Source organism: Lolium perenne, chromosome 2, assembly GCF_019359855.2.
Source record: "Lolium perenne isolate Kyuss_39 chromosome 2, Kyuss_2.0, whole genome shotgun sequence".
Lineage (NCBI taxonomy): Eukaryota > Viridiplantae > Streptophyta > Magnoliopsida > Poales > Poaceae > Lolium > Lolium perenne.
Window position 1 is genome coordinate 13,533,083 of NC_067245.2, and position 27,745 is coordinate 13,560,827.

The 27,745-nt window shown below is 47.8% G+C and overlaps 2 protein-coding genes across 4 annotated transcripts; both read left to right on the forward strand.

The window, feature by feature from the left end:
• Positions 1 to 10,972: 10,972 nt before the first annotated feature.
• LOC127331227 (uncharacterized) lies at positions 10,973 to 19,495 on the forward strand. 3 transcript variants are annotated; one of them, XM_051357300.2, is made up of 10 exons: positions 10,977 to 11,786; positions 11,898 to 12,214; positions 14,847 to 14,916; positions 15,002 to 15,105; positions 15,178 to 15,903; positions 15,993 to 16,148; positions 16,242 to 16,497; positions 16,567 to 16,637; positions 17,186 to 17,308; positions 18,833 to 19,495. In XM_051357300.2, the coding sequence occupies exons 1-10, from the start codon at positions 11,078 to 11,080 to the stop codon at positions 19,175 to 19,177; spliced, it is 2,877 nt and encodes a 958-aa protein (XP_051213260.1). In that variant the 5' UTR covers positions 10,977 to 11,077; the 3' UTR covers positions 19,178 to 19,495. The 3 variants fall into 3 exon arrangements, 2 of the variants coding, with proteins under 2 accessions (XP_051213260.1, XP_051213259.1); XR_007869671.2 differs by lacking the exon at positions 18,833 to 19,495 and adding an exon at positions 16,856 to 17,121 and having other exon boundaries at positions 10,973 to 11,786; positions 15,002 to 15,903; XM_051357299.2 differs by having other exon boundaries at positions 15,002 to 15,903.
• A 386-nt stretch (positions 19,496 to 19,881) lies between these two features.
• LOC127331228 (uncharacterized) lies at positions 19,882 to 21,337 on the forward strand. The gene has a single exon (XM_051357302.2). The coding sequence runs from the start codon at positions 20,280 to 20,282 to the stop codon at positions 20,949 to 20,951; it is 672 nt and encodes a 223-aa protein (XP_051213262.1). The 5' UTR covers positions 19,882 to 20,279; the 3' UTR covers positions 20,952 to 21,337.
• Positions 21,338 to 27,745: the final 6,408 nt, after the last annotated feature.

Genomic DNA, 27,745 nt, shown 5'->3' on the forward strand with positions numbered 1-27,745 from the left:
AAAGGCAAACTCAGATCCCCAAATCGCCGCCTGCGCAGTTCCAACCCACAACCACCTACACAGATCTCGACCACGCCGCCCCCGACTCCTTCAATCGCATCCCATGGCGGAATCATCCAACACCGATACCACGGCTTCCGGACTGAAGGTAATCCTCAACCTCCTCTCGCCGTTCGACTTGACATGAGATTAATGGCAAACACCTGAATTAATGTTTTGCTCCACTACTAATTTAGGCTTCAGACATCCTTCTGCCACACCCTTCTCTCGCAAATTCGATGTGCCTCGGTCCTCGTTCTTCTGAGAGTCCTGCCCTGTTAATTTCGTGCGAAGCTAACCGTAATCCCCTTTGTGAGCCAGAACCTAGATCTAACTTCCTGGGCCGACTGCCTACGAGCCTGGCCTAATCCTCCTGAAGGCTGGGTGGCATGGTACAATAGAGTATCAAAATCCCACTATGCCACTTGGGAAACCATAGGGATAGCCGACGCCCTGTCATTATCATTATCTCCTCTTGAGAAAAATGAGAACATCCTGAAAACCATCGGCTACTTCGGTCCGATGCACCGAATCGCTTCATGTTTGGTCATGGCCCTATGACACCGACCACTGCTAGATGTGGCCATGATTACGGGCTAGACATTGCATCTCCCAGCCCTTCTGCATTCAAACTGCCAAAAGTCCCTTTCACCCTCTCCTCTAAAAAAGAGTGTACCAGCGGGGGCGCCGATCTCAATCGTTCTATGAAAACCAAAGGCCCCGTGACAGAGAGAGGGAGCACACCGCCTTCTGAATTTCTCGGCTGGAGCATTTCATATTCTGCGGCCCATCACTTGCTCCCACCAAGAATTACCTCTCCCGGCCTATGAACTTGCTAAAGGCACCCAACTCGGCCTAGGCAAACTATTTCTTGGAGAGATTTATCGATCCCTTCAACCGATGTTCCACAACCGTTCTCTCGAAAGACAGTTAAAACTGGCGGCCCCTGGTGGTTCATTCAGTTGTGGGCCCAACTATACTTCCAAAGCCAAATTCCAGACTTCCCACCGCTGACCACCTGCACCTTTCCAGATATAAATGGAAAGGAGATTCGATGCACCAGCTACGGCCAAGCCCTGTATGGTCTCCCGGGCAGCGTGATCCCCAAGGAAGCAAGCAGGTGGTTTAAGATTTTCTTCCAAGGCTTGGACAACCCCTGTTCGATCCTTATACCGAATCGGCAAATTTTGAAAACCCGCCTCTTTCCGATTGGATGACTTTGCCGATGACGCCAAGACGCAGCATTTGTACTCCCTCATGATTCGTCCTTGCTTCCTCCCCTCGTTGGCATGAGTACCTCGAACCGGATCACAAAGCCCGGTTATGAGTGTTACCAACCGGTAGTGGCAGCCCGACAGCCTTGGTCTCGGACAGTGCCTCCACACTTCTTCTTACACCATCTCGACAACAGTAGAGCTGACCTGCTCGACATCCTTACTGCCCAAAGGTGTTATACCTTCTTTGATGCTTTGGCCATCCCAATTCCTCACGACCTCCGCTTCTCCTTCACTACCGATGGTTTTGAAACTTGGTGGTCTATGTGGAAGACCCACGTCTTCAGGAGGGCTCTAGGACCGCTACTGAGAGAGCTTGACGCCGAGTATGACATCCCTGCATACCAGGTACCATTACTTAAGCATTTCCTGTATCCGCCTTATGATGATCGTCTGCGACCTGACTCTTTCTCCTGGCAGCAACAAGACGGTCCGGCTCCCACACAAGCCGACGGTTCCCCTTTCGTATTCCTCCCTCCAGCACCAGTGGTTCTCTTCTGCAAGAGCTCGCCACCCCTGAAGAAAGTCATCATGCAGGGTCAGCCGATTTCACCGAAATCGGCTCCCAAGAGTAAAGCATCTTCGGGGCCGGTTGCCCCCCGAGCCTCGACTCAGGCGAGGACAGCAGTGAGGAAAGTGGTTGCCAGAAAAACCCTGAAGCGTAAAGCTCCGGCTCAAGAAAGCTTGCGTGTAAGTTGGTTCAGACCCTGTAGACACTTGTCCGCTTTCAACCATTTGTTTACAACACGCTCGTATTCTTTCCTACAGGCCTCCACTGAAGAAACCTCCAGCGGGGCCGAAGAATCTAGTCAAGGGGACTCGAGCTCGGGTAATTCCGAGAGGTCCACCACCCAGAGCCAGACGGCTTCACCAGCACCGGCTTCCAAGAAAAGGTCGATCACTGAACCCCCTGCCCCCCAAGCCCCGAGCAGATCGGGGTCACGCACAAAGTGCCGCTGCGTCAAAAGGGCCCGCAAGAACCCACGAGCCTCTTCATCAAGCCAGGAGGTCTCAAATGTAATCATCTTCTTGGTCATACTTCATGCTTTCCCGTCTTCATGTGTGGATCGGCTAATCACTTCTTCTTGCAGGCCGAGGAAACTTCTAGCGGAGACGTTGAGGAGATACCGATGCCGTCCGCCACCCTGGACCTAGCCACCTCGGCGATCGCGGCTGCCCAAATGGCTAACCCATCTCAGTCCACAGAAAAGCCGATTGTCACTGCGTCGGCTGTTCCTCCTCCCTTGGGAGAGGTATGTCCCTCCTTCTTGGCTCCATCAATTCCACCATTGCCTGCTAAACTCACTTTGTTTGCCCTACCAGGGTTGTGATCTCTCGAGCTTGCTTACGTTCGACCCAGAATCCATCGAACCAACTCCTTCCAAGGCAAGTGGAGAGCCGATCCCTAGTACGGTCCGTGGTCCACTCCAGCGTCTCAAAGACTTGCTTTCTGCCTCAACTGAGACTCTGATTGAAGATTCCGAGGAAACCAAAGGCATCCTCGAGGATATCCAGCCTCATCTCCCCATGACACTGTAAGTGAAGCTCTGGCCCGCTGTAACCCTGCCGGTCTTTAAGTCAAGGGTGCAATCGGCTCGCCAAAGGATTACTCTTCGTCACTCCCAACTTCCGCTGAGAGCCGATATTGCCGAAAAGTGTCGACGGCTCAATGAGAAGAAAGCTGCTCTGGACGCCAAGACGGACACTTCTGCCACTCGCGCCGAACTCGAGACCCTGCGCAAGGAGCTGGAGAATCTTGAAGAGAGGGTAAGGGTGACCAAACAGCTCATCCAGGACAAGGAGGCCCTTGTTGCCCGTTCTCAAGACGAAGCAAAAGGCCTCACAGCCGATCTGAAGACCGATCTGGCTGAAATCCGTACCCTGAGCAATCAGCTGGTGACGGGTAAGGACGAGGATGACAAGGCTGAGATCGCTGAGGCGGATCGCATCCGTATCGACGCCGTTTTCGCCCTCGGCGTGTTTCTTCAGTAGGGCCTTCAGAGACAGATGATGTTTCGCTGGACTGGATCTTTCTGTACTTGCTACATTTGTACTTGCTAAATTTTTTTTTACTGGCCGATTTTCCATCGGCTTCTAATATTTCTTACTGGCCATGCGTCTGTCTGCTGATCATACGCCTCCCCCGAGCCGAATCTGTCGGGTGACTGCAGATATCGGCTCTGTATTATGCCAAGGCACTGTACTCGTACGTCGGTTCCGCTGGGATTCGTGTAGCCGACGTGGCCGCTGTTCGTTGGATCACCGTTGAACCCAAGCAGACCGTGCGGTGAGAATGAACTTAGCCGATTCGCTGGATCGAAGCGCCCCATGAAGGTTCTGCAATATCCCTTGTGTAATCCTGAAGTATTAGGGTCCGTCGGGAGGATGAGCATCGTGTCCGTACCAGCCGATGTCTCGTCATCGGCTTTCTTTTGCTCGGGGTCCCACCGGGCGTGCCAGAATGTGTTGACGTCAGAAACCCACCGACGGGCAGCGACGGGTCAACACCGTAGAGCCGGGAAGAGCCTAGAGCTGCGGCTGGCTGAGACCCCTCCGAGCGACGGCCCGCAAAGCACTTCTGGTCACACGTCCGATGCTGATCGCAAGGGCGTGCCACCTGACCTATACCTGGCCAGGAAGGTGATGGAGATGCCTCGCTTAGTTTCCTGCATGGCATACACGTAAACATTAAATACGAGCCTCGATCGGCTCTCAGGTTATCCTGTGAATCGGCTCAAGGAGCCGATCCACCCATGATTCGTACGGGGTGCACGAATATATGGTGGTCCTGCTTGATCAAGATAAAGCTAATGAGATCTACGACGATTTAGGGTTTTCACCGCATAATCGGATCATCCTACTCCAGGTTGGGCCTCGCGGCCACGCACGGTGCTCGTAGTTTCCATCCTAAACAAGGCCTAAAAACCAACACGAAGTTGATCCCCGGAACATCCTGTTTAGGACTTGCGAACGCCACCCTACGTGCCGCTGGATCCTCCCCCCCTTTGTAAGGCCTAACTATTGCAGATATTAAACTAATCCTTGTAGAACAAGGAGCAATCGTAACGGATCAGATCTACTAAATAATGATTAAGCGGGGTGCCGCCCCCACACCTGAGATAGGTGTGAGGGCGGCTAGACATGCAAGGGTTGCACTACGTAAGCATGTTATACGAAGCACTATGCTAACCCTAACACATCTATGATAACTACGTTGCTCGCCATCAACAAGGCTTCAGTACGAGCAACGCATGAACAACGTGGAGCTTGTGCTGCCTATATCGCAAGATGCGATCTAGGCAGCATGTCGCTTACCGGATAGAAACCCTCGAGACGAAGGAGTTGGCGATGCGCCGAGATTGGTTTGTTTGGGTGAACGTTGTGTTGTTGTTTATTCCATAAACCCTAGGTACATATTTATAGTCCAGGGGACTTTCTAATTCAGGCGTGCACCTAACCGTGCACGGGTAAAACTCTAACTTAAAATACGATCTAATAGATTACAGGTACAAGGGCAAACTAGCCCAAACTTGGTACACGAGGCCGATTCACGTAATTCTTCCATGTATATTTCTTTAAGTCCATCTTGATCGCGGCCCACCTCTGACTTGGTCAAATTCTGGTGATAACAACTTGTGAGTAGTTCTTCATGTTCCTGAAGGCAGATGATCTGGCTATGATTCTATATGGTGCGCAATGAGTCTTTAGTCAAGTTTTTATCTTGTTTTATGATGGTTTTGTGCGAACGTAGACTACATATTACTTCACCTATATGGACTCATATGGCAACACTTTAATGTAATGATGAGGGTTGGAAGGGACAGAATGACATAAACCGTTTTCCAATACTTTGAGTTGTACTAGAGGGGTTTATGTCGGGAACCCATGAACTAATTGCTATGGTGAATATTTATGTCTTAAGGATTCATATACTTGCTCATGAAAATGGCACTAGGACCCATCATAAGTGGTGTACTTGCTCATATCTATGGTTACACCTACTTTAGGTTCCGTCTCTAAGGGAATAAAACTTTACAAGATATTCACTGTGTAGAAATCTAAATGCTAGTAAATCTATGCCGCCATCAAAAACACTTGTCACATATAAGTTCACACACACTTGAGCTTGTTCGTTTGATGCATAAATAATTGGGCTTTGTCTCATTGATAGCATTTACATATTGCTATTTATTTTTAGTATTTTATTTTATTGCAAACTACACATCCAAAACACCAAAACTATTGCATCCATTTTATTATTACTTGTCAAACATGCTAACCAATACCTTCATCTCCTCGTGGGTTCGACAACTTTTCTTATTGAAAATACTACAATTGATCTTCTGCACTCGGGAGCCATCAACACGTAAATGAAAATCTTCCACCGCTCGTCCTAATTTATTCGGTGCTGCATAAAGAGAACGACAAATTCAGCTAAGTAACGGCAAAATAGACTTAAGTTCTAATTGTTTCAGTCGGTATAGGGTTAGAGGTGCTTACAACCTTGCTTAAAGCCGGTGCCATGGTGCCATTGACGGAGACGATGGAGAAAATATGGTGCTCGACACGAAGCGAGGTCGCCGCTGCCGCAAATCTGTGAACCCCGCGCCCAGTGACGCAAGACAGTAGGGTGATGGAGTCGGTGAGATAGATCTGCCAGTTGATACGTCTCAAACATATTTATAATTTTTGATGCTCCATGCTTGTTTTACACCAATTTATATATGTTTTGCTCATGCTTCGTTGCACTTTTTTACATTTCCCGTCACTAACCCATTAACAAGATTCCACAATGCCAGTTCCATGTTTTCTGCTGTTTTGTATTTCAGAAAAGTTGTACAAGAAATATTCTTGAAATTGGACGAAACAAAAGCCAAAGACAATATTTTACCGTAGCGAAGATAGAGTCCGGAGGGGAGTCGAAGAGAGGCAGCAGGGCGGCCATGGCAGCCCTAGGCGCGGACTAGCCCTGGCCTGCGCCTAGGGGTGGTGTGCCCCCTGGCCTCCACTGATATCGCCCCTCCGCCTATTTAATCACAATCTTGGGAAAACTCTGGACACCCGAGCCTCCATCCACGAAAAGTTCCGTCGAGTCCGCCATCGTAGACCCTAGCTCGGGAGGGTTCTGAAGCTCTTCCCGGCACCCTGCCGGAGGGGGAGATCATCACGTGAGGCCTCTACATCGCCATGCACGCCTCCGAAGTGATGCGTGAGTAGTTCATCCCTGGACTATGGGTCCATAGCAGTAGTTAGATGGTTGTCTTCTCCAATTTGTGCCTCATGTTTAGATCTTGTGAGCCGCCCTACATGATCAAGATCAACCTTATGTAATGCTACATATTGTGTTTGCTAGGATCCGATGAATATTGAATACTATGTTGAGATCGATTTTTTTTCCATATGTTATTTGTGATCTTGCATGCTCTCCGTTGCTAGTAGATACTCTGGCCAAGTAGATACTTGTGACTCCAAGATGTGGTATTTATGCTCGATAGTAGGTTCATGTCTCTAGTTTTCTGGAAGAGTGACAATAACTTCTAAGATTGTAGATGTGCTATTGCTACTAGGGAGAAAACAATAATGTTTTATCCAAGGATAATTCTCTTGTTTACTTTACACACATTGCTTAATGCGATAATATGTTGTCTGCAACTTAATACTGAAAGGGGTTCGGATGATAACCGGAAGGTGGATTATTAGTCATAGACGCAGTTGGATTACGATCTATGTATTATGTGGCAATGCCCAACTGAATCTCATAGTAATCATCTTGTCATGTATGGTCGGTATTTTGTCAATTGAGCAGCTGTAATTTGTTCACCCAACATGTTGTTTATCTTTATGAAGAGACACCTCTAGTGAACTGTGGACCCCAGGCCTTTCCTTTACACTGATAAATTCAACCACTGCAATCATGTTCTGTTTACTTTCCGCAAGCACTATTCTCTTTAATTACTGCAAACATCTCCTTCCACCCGATACGTCTAATCCTTTGTGTTTAGCAAACCTGTGAGATTGACAACCTCACTGTAAGTTGGGGCAAAGTATTTTGGTTATGTTGTGTGCTTGTTCTACATTGTTGCTGACGCCGGTAGTGCGCCCTGCCACTAGTCAGCTAGCAACACCTTCAGAAGTCACGCCTTTATCCTACTGGTCGATTAAACCTTGGTTTCTTACTGAGGGAAAACTTGCCACTGTGCTCATCACACCTTACTCTTGGGGTTCCCCAACCGCTTTCATCAAGCACCGTCACCGATACGAGCTGAAGGTGCTGCAGATCTAAATCTTCTCCAACTGAGGTGACCCACTATGGGAGGCGGTGAGGCTACTTTTCGCGCCATACCGACCAACCAATTCCCCCTCTCGCCATCTCCCTCTGTGCCCACACGTTTTCCTGCACGCCCGACTTCTCTCCTTTTGCACCCGCCAGCGCCTGCCCCATCGATAACGGATAAATCGACCGTGCCTAGCGGGCTTCTTCCCACCCTGCTTCAAAGTTCGTGCGAGCCAACAACACGGATACGATTGCCATCCGAACTCACGATTTTTGCATCCCGAAGGGTATACTTGTCTTTCCACGTGGGCCTGTGATGTCTGGGGCAAATGATCAAGTGGCAAAGTACCGCCAGGCAAAAAATAAATTACAATGTAAAAGAGGGTAAAAGATAGAAGTGCAAAGTAAAGAAGGGTAAAAAGTAAAATTCTCCCAAAAAAAGAGAAAACGAGCCCCTTCCTTGAGGGCAAATTGGACTTTTGTTTCCCTATTCTGTTCCGTCTGAGCATTCCCTCCGCCCGCATCCTTCCCCTTCCGCCCAAACAACAGAGAAATCCGGCGAATTAAAGCTAGGGTTTTTACGCCGGCTCGCCGCCGATGAAGGGTGGCCGATTACACCGCCCGGAGCCCCCGGGATCCCACGCCTCCGCAGCAGCCAGGGCTGGGGCCGCGCCGCCCTAGCGTGGGGGCCCCTCATGACGCCCCTGACCTGCCCTTCCGCCTATAAAAAGTCTTCGTCGGGAAAACCACAGTACCGAGAGCCACGATACGGAAAACCTTCCAGAGACGCCGCCGCCGCCAATCCCATCTCGGGGGATTCAGGAGATCGCCTCCGGCACCCTGCCGGAGAGGCAAATCATCTCCCGGAGGACTCTTCATCGCCATGATCGCCTCCGGATCGATGTGTGAGTAGTTCACCCCTGGACTATGGGTCCATAGCAGTAGCTAGACGGTTGTCTTCTCCTCATTGTGCTATCATGTCAGATCTTGTGAGCTGCCTATCATGATCAAGATCATCTATTTGTAATGCTACATGTTGTGTTTGTTGGGATCCGATGAATATGGAATACTATGTTATGTTGATTATCAATCTATCATATATGTGTTGTTTATGATCTTGCATGCTCTCCGTTGCTAGTAGAGGCTCTGGCCAAGTTGATACTTGTAACTCCAAGAGGGAGTATTTATGCTCGATAGTGGGTTCATGCCTCAATTAAATCTGGGACAGTGACAGAAAGTTCTAAGGTTGTGGATGTGCTGTTGCCACTAGGGATAAAACATCAATGCTTTGTCTAAGGATATTTGTACGTGTTGATTACATTACGTACCATACTTAATGCAATTGTCTGTTGTTTGCAACTTAATACTGGAAGGGGTGCGGATGCTAACTCGAAGGTGGACTTTTTAGGCATAGATGCATGCTGGATAGCGGTCTATGTACTTTGTCGTAATGCCCAATTGAATTTCACACTACTCATCATGATATGTATGTGCATTGTTATGCCCTCTCTATTTGTCAATTGCCAACTGTAATTTGTTCACCCAACATGCTATTTCTTATCGGAGAGATACCTCTAGTGAACTGTGGACCCCGGTCCAATTCTTTACATCTGAATACAATCTACTGCAATACTTGTTCTTACTGTTCTTTGCAAACATCATCTTCCACACTATACATCTAATCCTTTGCTACAGCAAGCCGGTGAGATTGACAACCTCACTGTTAAGTTGGGCAAAGTATTTTGATTGTGTTGTGCAGGTTCCACGTTGGCGCCGGAATCCCTGGTGTTGCGCCGCACTACACTCCGTCACCAACAACCTTCACATGCTCCTTGACTCCTACTGGTTCGATAAACCTTGGTTTCTTACTGAGGGAAACTTGCTGCTGTACGCATCACACCTTCCACTTGGGGTTCCCAACGGGCATGTGCTTTACGCGTCAACAGTGTCTTCCTTGCGACGGGGTCAATATTCATACCGCATGTTCCTTCTGCTAGCATGGCGAAAGCCCTTGCCATGTTGCACGGTCTAAAGCTGGCACGAGACCTTGGTTATACTTATGTTGAAGCGGAGTCAGACTCTTTGGAGGTGATCCAACTTTGTGCGGGTGAAGAAAGGATTTGGAATGACTCAAGGACCATTTATGCTAAAATAATGACACGTGGAGGAAGTATTGGTGTAGTTGATTTTATGCATTATAGGAGGCAGATGAACAAAGTGGCCCATGATATTGCTAGGGATAGTTTTCTGTCTAGAACATCTTGTACTTGGGTCGATGAACACCTAGCTCTCTTCTCCAATTCCTCCTTAATGATGTAATAATTTTGTGATTTTGGTAGCAAGTTTTTGAACGCACTCTTTTTCCTTGACAGGGCACCAAAAGAAACTGAAAAGATTTGTAATGAGACGACTTGCTTACCTCATATAAACTATGTTTACCTCAAAGAAACGATATAACATTGTACATGTCCTAAGCTTATGCTGCCTAGGTCCGGTCCATAGATTTCAGGGGGTCTAGGGCGACACAACACCATGGGCCCCTTCTTCACAACGATGAAGATTTCTTAGGGTAGGGGGTCATGCTCTAGAAATATCCTTAGATACATCAATTTCTAGTAAATTTTAAATGGTACTCAAAATTTAAGCATGATTGGTGTTTTGGGACCCTTAACAATCTCCATTAAGCTTGCAACTTTAGTCACACACAAAATACTTAAAAACATATTAATATTCCGCAAAAGAAATATTAGGTTAATGCAATAGAAAACTAAAGAATATCTACATTTGAAAGATCCATGGTCTTCAGAATCTCGGTCAAAACATTTGAAACTATTTATTTATATTAATCGAGTTAACTATATATATTCCATGATTCCAATTTCTACCAATATATGTGTATATACATATGTATCTATAGAATTAATCACATAAAATTATGAGTGTCGGTGTTGTCCTACACATTTGGGAAGGCCACCATCGGGAAAATTATTTGAAAATATTAAAATATTATTTCTGTTAAAAAGAGTCGGAGTAGAGGCATAGTAAGGTGCAGCTTCGTCCTTCTATATTTTCCAAAAACATTTCTAAACCGTACGACCTAGAGAGTAAACGTTAAAATATTTATTTTGGTAAGAGGAGTCAGAGTAGAGGTACGGTAAGCGGTAGCTTAAGACATCTATGTATTTTCTAGTAGTAAAAATAAAAATATAAATTATACTATGCAAATAAATCTTTCGTCGGGGCCGAATAGGTACTGAGGGCCCAGGGCGAGGCCCCTCTGCCCCACCCTATGGGCCGGCCCTGCCCAGATCTCTTCGCTTCCGGCAAAAAGAAAGCAAAAACGAGCCCCTTCCCTGAGGGCAAATTGGACTTTTGTTTCCCTATTCTGTTCCGTCTGAGCATTCCCTCCGCCCGCATCCTTCCCCTTCCGCCCAAACAACACAGAAATCCGGCGAATTAAAGCTAGGGTTTTTACGCCGGCTCGCCGCCGATGAAGGGTGGCCGATTACACCGCCCGGAGCCCCCGGGATCCCACGCCTCCGCCTCCGCCGCGGCCGCGCCCGCCCCCGCCCCCACGCCCGCCGACGACTGGGTGGACGGCTCCTGGACGGTGGACTGCTCCTGCGGCGTCACCTTCGACGACGGCGAGGAGATGGTGAGCTGCGACGACTGCAACGTGTGGGTGCACACGCGGTGCGCGCGCTACCTCCGCGGCGTGCACGCCTCCTTCTCCTGCCACAACTGCAGGCACAAGCGCTCCGCCGACGAGACCGAGGTCGCCGAGCTCCTCGCCGAGCTGCCCACCCACCGCCCGCCGCCGCTCTACCGCAGGTGGGCCGAGGTGCCGCTCCCCGCCCGCGTCCACGTCCACGGAGGGACCGACGCCGCCCTCTTCCGCGGGTCCCCGTCCTCCCCCGCCTTCTCCGCCGCGCTCTGGCGCTGCGCCGGCTACGTCCCCAAGAAATTCGGCTTCCGCTACTGCGAGTTCCCCTCCTGGGCCGAAGACAAGGACGGCGCCGACACCCTTTTCGCGCTCGCCAGAGAGAAGCGGAAGGAGACGGCGCCGGCAACCAGATTCACCCTCTCCCTTGCAAATAATAACGCTCAAACCCTAACCAAGAAGGCCGAAGGCAGTCCGCACGCAGGCGGCGCTGGCGGTACAAAGGAAGTTCCTCCTCGGACTGATGCTAAGACGAAAGGTGAGTAGTTTTTTGGTTACAATTCTTATTTAATCGCCGCACAGAGAAGAGTCAATTGTTCCGTGATGGCGTCTACGTTTCGATTATGGATTGTTAGTTTGTTCATTTTAGGAGCATCCAAGATCACTGCACATGCTGATACACGGGATCATCCGAAAGGGGATCTTAACATGCCCGATGTCATGCATAAGGATCAGTGTGCCGACACAAGCATGGCCAATTCTGATTCTCAAGAAGTTGCTGAAGCCAGTAGGAAGGCAAAGGAATCCTCGGAACCGAGCGGGGAGAAGAGGAGTTCCGAGGGAAATCCAAGGATGCTGATAACGGAAGAACCTAAGGAGTCCACGAGACTGGAGATCTCTTCTGGAGTTAGAACTACATCAACTGTGGCAGAACAAGAAGTGCACTCACGGTTTGTCAAGGCAGAGGTTAGTATCTCATATGTAAACTGCATAATACTGGATCTGTTGTCTTCATTTAGTGTTGGTAGATTGCAAAAGTACTTCAGTGCCGTTTTCTACTTTATATTCTGCTGGGATATGCACTTTGACTAATCAGTAGGCTGTTTGCTACTTCAAGAGCGCACTTCTATGGAGTTATATGTGGTCACCCAAGTCGGGCTGTGCTGCTAGCTCGGACTAAGCCTATTGTAAATTTAATTACTTCAGTTGTCCTGATCAGCTTATCCCAATTTAATTTTAGAATTACCTACCTTAAAATGATTTTCTTGGTTGCATGCACAGCACATTCCCCTGCATGTAGCACCTTATTTCGTCCTCCGGCAATTCATCTTCATCCCAAACAGCACTAATGTTCGCCTAGTATATTATTCTCATGTCCTGGCTTCCCATAGTACTTCCGTTGTTTCACAAAAGGTCATTCTACCAATATTAATAAGCATTAAGCTAATTAGGTTTTAGGTGCTTACATGACCTTAATTTCAAACATTGAATCTCCCTTACCAAATTCTACCAATCAAACTCTTCCAAAGTGATCATTGGAGTTGCGAATGCATCTCGTGACATGTGACATCGGCATCAGTCATGACACTGTACGCTTGGATATGAACATATAATTAAGTTAATAACAAGTTTGCTCTGATGGGTGGCCATCCTAGTAGTACCTTGTCATGTTAGAGTTGACAGCTAATGTCAGGCTTCCAAAAAATTAAAATGGAGTACTGTGAATATATGTAACCTTCTTTTGTGTTAGGATGACCACGCATGCTCTGAAATCTTAGATTGGACAATCTCCTGTTCTAAGCCACATGAAGAACAAGTAACAGATCAAAGCTTGTGAGGATGTATGGTTTTACTGTGAATTACTCACATTGAGCATAGCTGTTGTCCAGAATGCTCGACGGAATGACTTGAAGGGTTAGGGTCCATGTTTTTAAGGGGTCCGCCTTAGGACGCTTAGGTAATGGAGCGCCCCTCAGCGCCTTAGGTTTCTGCCCGCTTTAGGCGCCTACTGCCTTTAAAACCATTTGTTAGGATAATGGATGTGAGAGATTTACCGGGTTGATATAACCTTATGCAAGGATGTGAGGGCATTTTTATCAATTCGGCAGCTAATTGTCAAGCAGGTGTTAGGCTGCTGAATTGCGGCCACCTAAAAACATTTCATGAGATTAACTCTAATTTTACCCAAAATTATCCCACTACTATTGCGATAACCTAGAAACACTTAATGAAATTACTATAGTTTTACCAAAAATCAAACAAAACTTCATCTGGCACGATAAAAGAATTATGCAAATTACGGAATCTTCTAGTGCGTGTCTTCTCTAGCAGGATTGAACTGGTGGCGATGCACTGATGCTTGTCCAAAAGGTAGTCCTGTCACGGGGCGGTGCTAGCATTAGGAGGCTGCTCTGCCATTAAGGCTGAGCCTCAGCAGGTGATCAAACAGACCCAACATGAGTTAGTGGTGCTGCATGAGTAAGAGGATATCATATAAGAGGGAAAAATATTTATGGCTAAATCGGTCTATTGTTGGGTTCGACGAGTCAAATGGCGTAGTGCTTCAAGCTAGTACTATTGGGTGGCATAAGCAAAATTATGCAATTTGGTTGGCAGATCCAAAATATCTGGTAGAGCTACCTCCAATTTTTTCCAACTCGGTTGGCCTTCCCTTTTTCTGTCACAATTATTGTTGATGTGTTTTTGTCGGTATTATTTTTCTTAGCTATGAGTTAGTTGTCTTTGTGATAGTGTGCAGACTGTTTGGTTCTGTGCTAGAATATATCTTTGAATGAAGAAGTGCAGCGCTCAAGTCATTTTGGATTGTTTGCTGTGCTGTAAAAATTGGTTTGCGGTCGTAGGTGGTCAAAGGCAGTGCTTCAGAGCTGGACAGGTGGAAGAAAACGGCAAACTAGGTGACACTGTAGAGTCTAGGGCTCCAGGCTACCGCCTATCGGTTCTGCCTCGCTGTTGATTCTGTGTTGCTGCTGGAATGATATAGCCACCTCTGTTGCCGTCAAATAGTTGCCGCTTTATCTTGTTCGCTATCTTGTTTGCCATCATGGTGGTCGTCATTGTTGCTGATGATTAGAGTGGCAGGAGTGGTACTGCTGTAGTCGGAGAACTTGGGGAAAATATTTTGAGTGCGGTAGCGTCCTTGGACAAAAGGGTAGTTCGGAGATCATTTACTCGCGCAGTCTTGCTAACCTAGGACATCTTCCCAGGGCTAACATTCACTTGCACATTTTTGTGCCCTGCAGAGGCATCCTAGGTGTCTGTTGAAATTGTCTACCGGCAGTTACTGTAAGTGAATGCCTAACAAGGTATTGATAGTGGGCAGATTACCCCCATATGCAGATATTTAGCTTGTACAGTTGTCGTTTATACCTGTATGTTTTTCATTACGTTACAAGCGGCTACAGATTTACAGTTTCATGGCAAACTAAGTTTTTTTTTTCTATCTTATGGAATTTTAGCATCTATATGCTTTTAAATCAGTGACTTCTCTGAGTTTCTGAAGATTGTTTCACTTGACCTGTAGTCTATTTTATCAAGTAGGTTTATTTCTTGACATCTAGAAAACACTGCGAATATGCAGGTTAACTCGTGTAGGAAACAAATTGAAGGAAGTCAAAATGTGGGCTTACAATCCGGCATAATTGATGCAGGTAATCAAAGCTCCTGAGCTACTATCTTTGCCAACTATGCAAATGCCTTTGAAACACTGTAGTTAATGCTTGTAACGTTACACAGTTGCGGAAATGGATGGAGATATGCGAATCCATGCTGGTTCTGTGAAAGTGCATGACGGGCCGTGTCTTCAGAAGCAATCAAATCAAGCTTCTTCAAATCTGCAGGTTTCTGTTGGTGTACTAGCTTTGCCGACTCAGTCAAAATCAAAGAATATTAAGAGCAAGGTTAATTTTCAGGATCATGAGAGAACAAAGGCTACCCAGTCCATTAAAGATGAGCATAGGAGTGATACACAAGGTCAAGGGGTCAATACAGGTTCTTTAACCGCTCAAAGAAATTCAGCCAGGTCACACTCTGATTCAGGCTCTGACCTTCCAAGTTCCGAGACAAAAAATCAGATGCACACAGTACCTGAACAAAACTCAGTTCCAGGTGCTCAGAAAGTTTGTACAGTGTCTTCTGGTCCTACCTATTCCCAGATATCGCCCTCTTCAGTATCAGCAGAGCCATCATCAGTAGGGAAGACTGGCCGTTTAATGAAAAAGGAAGACACAAGGTTGGTTGCTCCTGCTGATATCAAACATGAGTCTGCAAAGCATTCTGCAGAGAGTTCCAAGGAATTTAGTAGGCCCTCTGAGAAAGTTCAACCGAAAGGCTCTCTTTCTTCTGCATCAAAATCATCTCAAACAATCAGATCATCTGTACCTTCAGCCAAACATAGAGGACCGTTATCAAAGGAGCAGACACACAAGACACCTATGACAGGAGGCACCCCAGCAAGATCATTCCATAGTGAAGTGACACCATCACATTCTCGTAATAAGGCGATGCCTTCTAACTTACCCCAGAAAAAAGATAAGATACACCACCGCTTTGTTCATGTTACACAAGATGGGTCTACTAATTCAACATCAACTGAGTTGCGAGCCTCTGATGGGACAGCTTCATTGAGCGATGAACAGGTGTGAACATAATGAAGTTTCCATTATCAAATATTTCTTTTGATGAACAAGTTAAGGATTTCTCACGTCTTGCAACTTACTTTTTGCAGCTTGCGTTGTTATTACATCAACAATTAAACAGCTCCCCCAGAGTACCAAGGGTGCCACGTGGCCATCAAACAGGTAGCATGCAGATGCTACATCAAACTGGAGCCAGTGTATTCTCAAAGCGGTCTTCAGCACATGGAGGAAAGGATCAAACGCCGGTGAGTTCACCTGTACTGAATGTCGTAAATGTATGTTTTTATTTTTATTTTTTCCATTTATGTTAAAAATTATGATGTTGTCTGTTAGCGTAGGTGTTAAAGAAGAGACACAAAGATGATATTGCATTGAGGGATAATGATGACAGCAAGAAGTCAGGAAAGGTGTCTCTTGTTGAACGGAGGCATAGAGATTATAGCACCGAGCATACTCCTTCCGTGAAGGACTCATGCAAATTAGCTGACAATATAGCATTGGAAGAGCAAAATCATGGTACGTGTTCAGACGAAGCTACCACTGGGATAGCAAAGGACGATCTGGTGGATAGTGGTCTTCCACGCAGTTTACCTGGTATGTAGCTCAGTTCATTTGCTTTTTCTCCTCTAGATATCTGTAACGTGACATAGATTCTATCGACAGGATTCATTGATGAAATCATCAGCAGGAACAGAAATATAACATACGAAGAACTATGTGATGCTATCGGTGAGGTATGTTATTTACATAAGCAGTTTGTGCATAGGTATTCATTATATAAAAAATGTCCACTTTACAACCTTCACCTCTTGCGAAAGTTCACATTACAACCTTCAAGTCCTATTTCCTACACTACTTATTTGTAACCCCGAACTATGAAATCCATTTGCATTACGACCTTGCCCCATCTCAGGTGGTTTTGTGCTGAATCAGATGCCATGCCATGTTGCAGGCAACCCAGACTATTATCCATGTCAGCGGACAGCCATATCTGCAAATTACACAAAAACTTGTTCTTCTCTAAGCTACCGGTCTTAATAGCAAGAAGAACAAGTTATTTATGTAGTTAGTTGGTGTGGCAGCCTGTTGATGTGGATACGCTGTCCAAGTTGTCCACCACATGGCATCCGAGTCAGCATGAAACCACCTGAGGTGGTACCAGAGTTGTAAAGTGAACAGATTTCATACTTCAGGTTTAGAAGTGAACGGATTTCAAAGGTGAATGTTGTAAAGTTGACTTATTTCTTCATTTGCTTTACACTGATTTCACATTACTTCTCAGCGTTGGAGGGATTTCGTTAAACCCAAAGGAGAGGATTATGCATATTCCAGCTTTTTACATGCTGTTAATGAATGTCTCAGGACAAAGAGCGAGTGGGCTCACCTTGTTTACCAGGCTCCAAAGGTGAGATATTGTCTTCAAAAGTATCCAGACTTGCATTTGTTTTTATTGTACGAGTAATGCTTTGCTAACACTACCTCCCCTCCCTGCAAAAAAAAACACACTACATGATTTTATCATCCTTAACAAGTATGGAGTAACAACTTCTAACTTACTTTTCTTCGTGCGTATGTGTGCACCTGCATGCATTTGTGTCTGTTCTCATGGGATTGAGATTGTTGAGTCACTTGGCATATTTTTTCTTTTTAGTTCATGTTTCAAAATGTCACATGTAAGATGGACCAAATTTTTTTGCTTTCATTTTGCAATGCTAGACACCCAATGATTGCTATGTATCTTGAAAATTACTGGCATGCTCCAGTACCTCATATCACTATTTTGTATAGTACACTGTAAAAATGTTTTTATATCCTCACAGTCCTCAAAGTCCTTCATTTTTATTTTAATATCACAATGTTACAAACAAAGTTAAGGACCACCACAAGCAGTGGGTGGAAACCGACCAGAGAACAGCCAGCCATTTCACATGGTAAGGTTCTGATTGCTGGAGTTGGCGGAGGCAGAGTAGGGATGAGAGAAGAGAGCTAAATGAGACAGGAGATACCTTCTTGCTTGGTTCTTTTTCACGAAGTGCTAGGGGTTTTATAACTGGCTTACATAGGGAGAATGCAACTCAACTCTAGATGATAGCAAGTTAACAAGATTATTAGGAGAAAGAGATATCTACTAAGTTTAACGGGCTAACGAACTAACAAGATAATCTAGAAGGGATAGATCTCTATCTCTGACGCTGCTGCCTGCACACCTGGTCCTGCGCCCTTGGTGTGGCTGGTGTAACTTGAGGATGGGTGTGATGTTATAGGCATGTCCCCACGACGTGGACACAGAACAAAGAACAGACTGGATGACCACTTTGGTTTCTAGAATTCTAGAAGTGCAGGATAAGAGAAAACACACTAATATGACATGAATGCAGTGCCACACTTTACATTTTTTAACTTTAAATCACTCCTACAGATTCTAAAATTAGTTTTCTTTTGCTTTTACTTGGTGACTATCATAACTTTTGTTGAAATAAGGATTACACGTGCTAAAAATTGTTTTATATTTAGTTTTTAGGGATAAATTGTCTAGTTTTAAAAGGGCAATTCTATGTTGCCCTGTAAATGAGTTCTATATATAAGGGGAAGTATTGAATACAATGTACATGTTTGCTGGTAACTGGAAAATAAATTGAAAGTAATCTTTGTTTCTTACTCCTTAGTGCTTCAGCTGTCTGCTGTTGAAATACAAAATATTATAGTATTTGTTTCTAAACAAGACCATGCATAAATCTCGTTTAGCCATGTAATACTATTTGGTTCCTGCATTATATTCATGTAATATCAAAACGATTACATATAGTTCGATGGTTGAAGATTTTATTCAACTTTTGTTAAAGAAGACGTCGTTCAACTGATTCTATTTCAGATATTTTGCATCATTTGATGGACGAGGATTTGTTTCGGCTTGTTATTTTTGTTTCAGGCGAATCCAAATAAGCGGCGTAAGGTGGAGAGCGAATCTTTGTCGGCTGATGCAATGGAAACAGAGAAGGCGAGAAACCAGTCTGAAAGATACCCAGGAGAAGATGGTAGTTCTGAGTCGCAACAAGATCTGCCAAGGGGCAAACGAAAGGGTTGGAAACGCTCCCATCATGAAATGAAAGCTTCAAGTGACAAGAACACGAGGAAGAGGCCGAACCTCAATTCATCCTCGGAGGATACTGCTGCCTCCTTGTCTGCTTCCAGTAGCAACCCTATGGATGACGAGAGCCAAGATAATTCTTCTGGTGGTGACAGGCAACCAAACTCTGCAGATTCAGGCTCATAGGGCGGTGCTGGTGCAGTGCCATTTGCAAATACGGAGTGCATCTAACTGATAGAGGAAACCACCGGATTTTCCTTTCTGTCCCTCAGAATGCGATGATCCATGTGTTCGTGCTGAGTTTGAGAGAAGCTGCGGCCTGGTACACCTTCACCTTAACCGGAGCATATGTAACAGTAGTGTAATCTAGAGTTTCCATTTCCTCCCAACAGATTCGACGCAGGTCATTTTGCTTAGCTAGTGTGTTGAGTGTGCGTTTTGCAAGGACATGAGCGTATGCCCACAAATAAATAAAGTAGTAGGCAATTTGTACATGTACATTTACATTTCTTTGCATTTTGTTCGAGGCTAATTGTGTGCCAGGAAGGTAAAAACCATCATATCAAATAAAAAAAAAACAGGTTTGCATTCAAAGCCTGTAGCTGTTCATCCCAGTTGATGAACACAACAATGCAAGCTGGAGAGGAAAGATCCCCGCTGAGTAAAACGTTGTTTTGCTCCTTGTTGAGAATGTAATTGAACATAGAAGCTGGAGGATCCGCTGAGCTGGAGTGACCACTTGCTTGTACACAGCATTATGGAAGAACCAGGCGGCAAATGCAACAATAGGTCTCGGCACTGAAGAACCAGCGGAGCAGCAGCACAAGCTTGAGCAGCTTGAAGATGAATGTATCGTTCATTATCTTGAGCACCACCACCATCACTCTTCTCTTCTTGTTCTTTACTCACTATAGCCTTGTCCGAATTCTGCTTCTTCTGAACTTCCAACGGACTTTGATGAACTTGTGGGAGCTGGACTGCTGGAGGTGTATATGCTCGTCGTCAACTGATCGGTCATCGTGTGATGCCACGATCTCTCAAACTAGCCTCTACTGCTGGACGTGGGGAGAGTGGTGTGCGTGTGTTTGTACTACGTACACTATACAGTAGCTCACACACGCACTCGTACACTATACAGTACATAACACAGTATCAAATCGCCCTGGCGTGCGATTAGTTCGATTAAAATAGTATCAGCAAGCACGCGGAGACGAGAGATACTAGAGCAGCTCGCAATTTTTTCCTTCCCCAGGAAGCTACCCAAGCAGGTGCCAATCAAGGGTTCCCAATGGCGACCGGCGCCGCCGGGGCGGCGTCGCTCAGCCTCACCGTGAGGCTCATCGTCGGGCAGCCCGCGCCGTCCGCCAAGGAGGACAGCGCGGGCGACCCCCACGCCATTCTCCCCGAGGAGGAGGCACACGCCCTGCCACCCGGCGCGGGCGCGGGCGCGCTACTCCACCCCGCCGCGCTGGCGGCCGTCGCCGGCTCCGCCAAGCGCCTGCTCGCCCTCGCCGGGGCCAGCCCAGGCGCCGACGTGGGCGTGCTCGGCCGGGCGATGGCGGAGCTCGAGAGGCTGGCGGCCGGCGGACGCGGGACAGCCGCCGCCATGGATCACGCCGAGCTGAGCACTAGCACCAGCAGCACCTCCGCCGACATGGACATCGACTCCGACCAGCTGGGCGGCGGCGGTGCCAAAAGGAAGCGGGACGCGAGGCGCGGCGGCGACGCGCCCCAGAGGCCGACGAAGCGGCGGATCCTCGCCTGGAGGGTGCGCCAGTACCGGTCTTCGGTGGCGAAGGCCAAGGCGACGGCGAGGAGGGCCAGGAGCCGGAGGGCGATGCGGAGGAAGACGGGCGGCTGGAAGAGCGTCCAGCAGCAGCTCGCGCGCGCCACCCTCAGCGACGGCCTGCACAGGTGGAGCGCAGGCGGCGGCGGCGGCAGCGGACCTGCCGAGCAGTAAGATCCGCTAGAACCGAATGGGATTAGCTCGCATTTTGTTTTGCTGCTCTAGTAGTAGTGTAGTTCCCCTTGATCCGAAGGACGGGGGTTGCTCAGTCAATTTGGCTGGGCTTTTGTGATCTTGTCCAAATGCTACTGAGACTCCCCACTTCAGCATTTGTGCTCAAGTTGGATAGGATTCAGCATTCAGGCTCTAAGTTGGATAGGATTCAGCATTCAGGCTCTAAGTTGGATAGGATTCAGCATTCAGGCTCTAAGTTGGATAGGATTCAGCATTCAGGCTCAGCATCCAAATGCTGCTGACCACCGAGTGATTGATAGGCTTCAAGTGAAGAACCAATTGTTCAAGTGAACCAATTCATGGAGCTGCACAGCCACCACATTACAGCATCAGACTCAACTGATTTTGCATCTTCATTACAGCATCAGACTGGCTTATTTTGCTTCTGCTTTCATGCATTCCACTGGATACTCTCCAGTCTCCAGTCTCCACTGCATCTTCATTTCATTAGGGGGCGTCTCCAATCTCCACTGCATCTGCATCTCATTAGGAAGAAAAGAACTCGGAGGGCAGGAAGTGGGGCGAGAGTGCGCTCTACAAGATCTGCAGGGGTCCACATGCCAACAACAAGTGCGGTGTCGATGCCGTGGTCTCTACCGTGACTGCCATCCATACCCACAAGGAATTGGTTCTTGCTAGTAAGCTGGAGTCTGGACTCTGGATTGCCTACATGACATAAGATGCTTGTGATCGTGTCAACTGTCAAGTTTGCTGGTAGTTACAGCTATTCTACGGTATTGCATTGCAGTTTGTGATCAGTAAATATGTGAAACCCTGCCATGATTGCTGTAATATGCGTATGGATTACTATGCACTAGTACTACTGCGACGCTGTTCATGGAACATGGAAGTAGAAAGGGTGTGCCTATGTCTCGGTCGACTGAGATTTTCTTAAGTCTCAGACACCTTAGAAAAGTGCAAGTTGCAATCAGTAATGTAGGTTAAATTACTGTGCGATGATGTACTATAAATCAATGCTAGATCTGATAATGATAATGCTTCTCCTGATTTAGTGCTAGACTGCTTTATTTTTTCAGTTAGTCTCTGGGTTAAAGAAGAAACATTCAAGGATACCGGAATAGTTTGTGTAAGAAGAAAGTTAAATGATAGCCAGTGGCTGGAATGATATGGAATGTGAGAGGGACCAGTGATATTGATAAAAGTAGGTTTCTTCGTGATACAAACTCGGATGAACTTTGAACTCTGACCTCACTCTGGTTCAGTTGGGTGTGGTTCCTGACAATAGTGGAGAACTAAGCAAGGAGTTGGACTATTTAGTACTGACACTCCACACTTCAGCATCTGTGCTCAAGTTGGATATGATTGCTCCAAGGTTGATAGCACAGGCGAGTCGGTTATTAACGTGACTAAAGAGTGATTGATAGGCTTCAGGTGAACCAGTTTGTGGAGCCGCACAGGCACCACATTACAGCATCAGCTGATTTTGCATCTTCATTACAGCATCAGACTCAGGCTTATTTTGCATCTTCATGTATACATTCCACTGGGCACTCTCCAATCTCCACTGTATCTGCATTTCATTAGGGGGCGTTCCAGCCTTATTTGGGTTCTTCAGTTTCAGGAGCCTCATTTTATTTCCTTTCTTTCCTGATGAACTAGATGAAATATCCCTGATTTCGTTTATGGAATTATTACCTAGCCTTACAAAGTTGACCCCAAAAGCAAAATAAATGAACCAAACAATAGAATGGCCTATTATCCTGGAGACCTGTTGTTTATATATTCAGTGCTATCTTTTGAGTATTTGTTTGGACAAATCGGCATGGGTGGATTTAAAAATACAAGATTTGGCGTTAATGCAGTTTCTGCCGGAGGTGAGCGTTGTTAAGGGTTGCAGATTTTCTAGTGGGGTGGCCCTTGAGATTGCAAAGTTCTGTAAGAGCGTGTTGCAATGTTTCGTTACAAACTTACTGGTAAGTATCAAATGCCCCTCCTGCGCCTATGGTAGAACGAGGTAACTAGGAACGTTGATTCTCTCTCATAACTAACATTAAAAAAATGTCAAAGACGGAATAGATAAAAAACTACAAACATGACATCAACTCTTTATGATAGTGTTATCACCAGAATTTGACCGAGTCGGAGGTGGGCCACGATTGAGAAAGACTTGAAGATATACATGGAAGGAAAAACAAGAATTGGCCTTATACACGAAGTTGGGCTGAATTGCCCATTGTATCTGTAATTTAGTGGATCGTATCTTTAGATTAAAAGTTAGAGTTTTACTCGTGCACGGTTAGGTGCACGTCCGAATTAGAAAGTCCGCCGGACTATAAATATGTATCTAGGGTTTATGGAATAAACAACAACACAACGTTCACCCCAAAACAAACCAATCTCGGCGCATCGCCAACTCCTTCGTCTCGAGGGTTTCAATCAGGTAAGCGACATGCTGCCTAGATCGCATCTTGCGATCTAGGCAAAGACAAGCTCCACGTTGTTCATGCGTTGCCGTCTTGAAGCGTCTTTGATGGCGGGCAACGTAGTTATCATAGATGTGTTAGGGTTAGCATAGCTCTTCGTATAAACATGCTTACGTAGTGCAACCCTCGCATGTCTAGCCGCCCTCACGCCTATCTCAGGCGTGGGGGCGGCACCCTGCTTGTTCTTCATCTAGTAGATCTGATCCGTTACGATTGCTCCTTGCTCTGCAAGGATTAGTTTAATATCTGCAATAGTTAGGCCTTACGAAGGGGGGGAGGATCCAGCGGCACGTAGGGTGGCGTTCGCAAGTCCTAAACAGGATGTTCCGATGATCAACGTCACGTTGGTTGTGTGGCCTTGTTTAGGATCGGCTTACGAGCACCGTGCGTGGCCGCGAGGCCCAACCTGGAGTAGGATGATCCGATTATGCGGTGAAAACCTTAAATCGTCGTAGATCTCATTAGCTTTATTTTGATCAAGCAGGATCACCAAGTATTCGTGCACCCCGTACGGATCATGGGTGGATCGGCTCTTTGAGCCGATTCACGGGATAACCCGAGAGCCGATCGAGGCTCTTATTTAATGTTTACGTGTATGCCATGCGGGAACTAAGCGAGGCATCCCCATCACCTTCCCGACCGGTATAGGTCAGGTGGCACGCCCTTGCACTTCGCATCGCCGCGTGTGACCGAGAAGAGCATTGCGGGCCGTCGCTCGAGAGGGTCTCGGCCAGCCGCAGCTCTAGGCTCTTCCCGGCTCTACCGTGTTGACGGGCCGCTGCCCGCCGGTGGGTTTTGGCGATCAACACATTACGGCACGCACGGTGGGACCATCATCTACATCAACCACATCGCCATCTACATCCGAGATGGCGGCGACGGCACGCCGAGTCACCTACGAGGAGCTGCTGCTGAGCTCAAGAAGAAACATGACGAGATCAAGGCCACCCTCGAAGCCGACCTCATCGGCTCTTTCGGAGAACCCGTACCCATGGCATCGAGATGGAAGGGGTTCTCACCACAAGGTGCACTCGATGGGATAGATCTCTCTCGCCCCAGTCGGAGGAACGCACCGGGGCCCTACGGCAGGAGATCAACTACTTGGTGGCTCACTCGCTACACCGCCACTGCGAAAACTTGGTCAACGTGTTGGAGCGTCTCGCTGCGCGTGATCCAGAGATCATGAGCCACCGGTACTCGCCGTCGGGACCAGCTCTCGGGACGCACCAGGGAGAGTTGCCACTCCGGTCCCGTCCACCGCTGCCATATGCGTTGGCGGCACCACTGAAAGTGCCGGCTACACCGGCATTCGTCGTCTACAAGATCGGTGGTGACCCTAGTGACTACCGGTTCTTGGCCGAGGCGCCCAAGGAGATCCCTCAAGGATACGCGTGCACGTATGTGCCGATTGTGGCAACTGGCCACTCTCAAACCAGGCCACAACGTCGGGGACTCCGGCGCAAACGGGAGGAACGTCGGCGACGTAGCTTGAGAAGCGTACGTGGCTAACTAAGTACGCCACCCCGACGAAACTCCGAGCCCAGCTCCTGCAGTTGGCTCGGAGCTGGAAAAGCAAACATGGCTGGCTAAGTACGCCACCCGGCGAATCTTCGAATGCATCTCCTGCAGCCCAGACACGGCGGATCGAGATCGGTACCATATTGAGAGACCGAGTTCGGCATGGTGCCGAAAAGAAGGGCAATCGGCTATTCCAAGCCGTACCCCGACGAGTACGAGATGATCCCGCTGCCACCTAAATATCGGCTCCCCGACTTCTCCAAATTCGGTGGATCGGATGGCTCCGAGCTCCATCGAGCACATCGGCCGATATTTGGCGCAACTAGGACCGGCTTCGGTGTCGGATCAGCTACGCGTGAGGCTCTTTTCACGGTCCCTCACAGGATCGGCTTTTGGATGGTATACCTCTTTGCCGACAAACTCCATCCAGTCTTGGAAGCAATTGGAAGAGCAGTTCCATACGCAATACCATTCGAAGCTTCCGAGTCTAGCATTGCCGATCTAGCACAACTACGTCGAGGCGCGGAGAAACGGTGACAGAGTACATCCAGCGCTTCGGGAATCTTAGGAACCGATGTTATTCGGTTCGTATAACCGAAAAGGAAACGATCGAATTGGCGTAGCTGGCCTTACAACACAGCTCAAGGACATGGCCTCCCAAGCAGATTATCCTCGGCGGCGCACATGGTTCGAAACTATCGGCATATGAACAGCGCCACCCGGACTGTACCAAGACAAGTTCAAGCGTGCGGTAGTCATGGTCGATACGAGAGGTAGGTGGAGTGCTGCGGGAGACCAAGAAGTAGCGGTGGCTGAGTGGACTCGGGGAGGAACCCCGTATCCTGCCAAATGGGTAAAGCCACCAGGGGCCGCCCGGGGATTTGATTTTGACGTGACCAAGATCGAACAAATCTTCGACCTCCGCTTAAGGAGAAACGATTGACGATTCTGAAGGTCTCAAGTTCCCTACGGCGCAAGAGCTAAACGGAAAGCCGTGCCGCAAATTCCACAACTCGCTTTCCCATGCCACCAACGATTGCAGGGTGTGGCGTCGGCACATCCAAGCGGCGATAGAGAAGGGCGTTTAATTTTCAACCAAGACGCCATGAAGGTAGACACCCAGCCCTTCCCCGCCGTTAACATGGTAGAAGTCATCTACCCCGAGGGCTGCCACCAGGTCCCACGCTCGGCATCAACATGGTAGGGCACGGGAACCACTCGGCAAAGATGGAGATGAGGGCATTGCTCTCATAGCAAGGACACGAAGAGGCCGCTCCACGCGATCGGCTCCATCATGATGGCAAGCGCTACGTCACGAGAGGGAGAAGTGAAGAACATAAGATATCGGCGACCTCTCTCGATCACCTCCTCAACAAATATGTGAGTCGGTATGACCAACGCCGACGGTCCAACTATGATGATGAAGGAGATCGTGCGGCTAGAGAAGCCGAGAAGACATCGTCGGCGGGATCGCGATGAGGAGGAGCACGAGCGGCGTGCCACGGACAGGCCAAGGGAGCAAGATGACAACACCGAGACACTGGACTGCCCTTTCTTCGGACAACTGCTGGGATTCGGGAATGAGCCGATTGCCCACAATCGGCAATTGCCCAGAATGCAACAAGAAGAAGAAGGAGGCAGCCAACGTGTCTGTGTTTGAGCGCTTAGGGCCTCTCCCACCACCGAGCAAACGCGCTGAGTCACCTCGTTGGGCAGATCTTGAAGATTCCGAAGACGAGGGGCTAGAAGAAGAAGAAGACAGGTACCACCGTCCAAGGTGGTGCCCTGACGGACTCAGCCGTTCACAGAAACGCAGGGTTCAGCGGTTGCGCGGCCTGGAGGAAGCCGAAAGGTTATACTTGCACACGCTAAGGAAGGCACGGCCTGATCTGGCTGCAAAGGTTCAGCGAGCCCTGAATGAAGAGGGTCGTCCACGGAGAATGGAGTGGCGCCCCAAACAAAGGAGAGCCGATGATGAAACATCGGCTGGCACGAACATGGTGTTCATCCTCCCTTCGAGTTCGGTGCTCCAGGGTTAGATGAGACATCCGTGGCACAACTTGACTGCGGCCCACGGCCGGTTATCTTTGAGAAGCCACAAGATAAGAGCTACAGGCATCTGAAGGCCCTATATTTGCGAGGATATATCGACGGGAGGCCTGTGAACAAGATGCTGGTAGACACCGGAGCGGCAGTTAACATCATGCCGTATTCTATGTTACGTCGGCTGGGACGCTCTAGCTCGGATTTAATCAAGACTAATGTAACATTGAGCGATTTCAACGGCCAAGCGTCTGAGGCACAGGGAGTTCTGAACGTGGATTTGACCGTAGGAAGGAAAACTATCCCTACAACGTTCTTCATCGTCGATAGCACGAGCAGTTATCTTTGTCTTTGTTGGGAAGAGATTGGATCCACGCCAAGCTGCTTGTATTCCCTCCACGATGCACCAATGCATAATCTGATGGGATGGAGATGAGGTAGAGGTCGTCCAGGCCGATGATTCAGTTGAAGTTTCAACGACTGGCATGAACGCATGGGAAGCGGCAGGCCAAGAACCCCTCTCAGGCATCAACTTAGACGACTGCGAACGCATCGATGTGGCAAAGGGAAGGGTTAAGCTGGTTTTATCCACCGGCCTGACCATGTAGTCGAAGCAGAGCGACGTGTAACTTGGCGAGGCTGATCCTTGTGATCGGCCCCAAAGGTCTATGAAGGGACATTACGGAACCTTCAGTCAGCGCTCCAATCATTATGGAGGCCGATCCCAGC

What these genes read in the sequence shown, in the direction of transcription:
- LOC127331227 (XM_051357299.2), top strand. Translation starts at nt 11,078, where the DNA reads ATGAAGGGTGGCCGATTACACCGCCCGGAGCCCCCGGGATCCCACGCC. An exon ending in TCTTCCACGCAGTTTACCTG is followed by an intron (nt 16,498 to 16,566) that starts GTATGTAGCTCA and finishes TTCTATCGACAG; the next exon opens with GATTCATTGATGAAATCATC. An exon ending in TATGTGATGCTATCGGTGAG is followed by an intron (nt 16,638 to 17,185) that starts GTATGTTATTTA and finishes ATTACTTCTCAG; the next exon opens with CGTTGGAGGGATTTCGTTAA.
- LOC127331228 (XM_051357302.2), top strand. Translation starts at nt 20,280, where the DNA reads ATGGCGACCGGCGCCGCCGGGGCGGCGTCGCTCAGCCTCACCGTGAGG.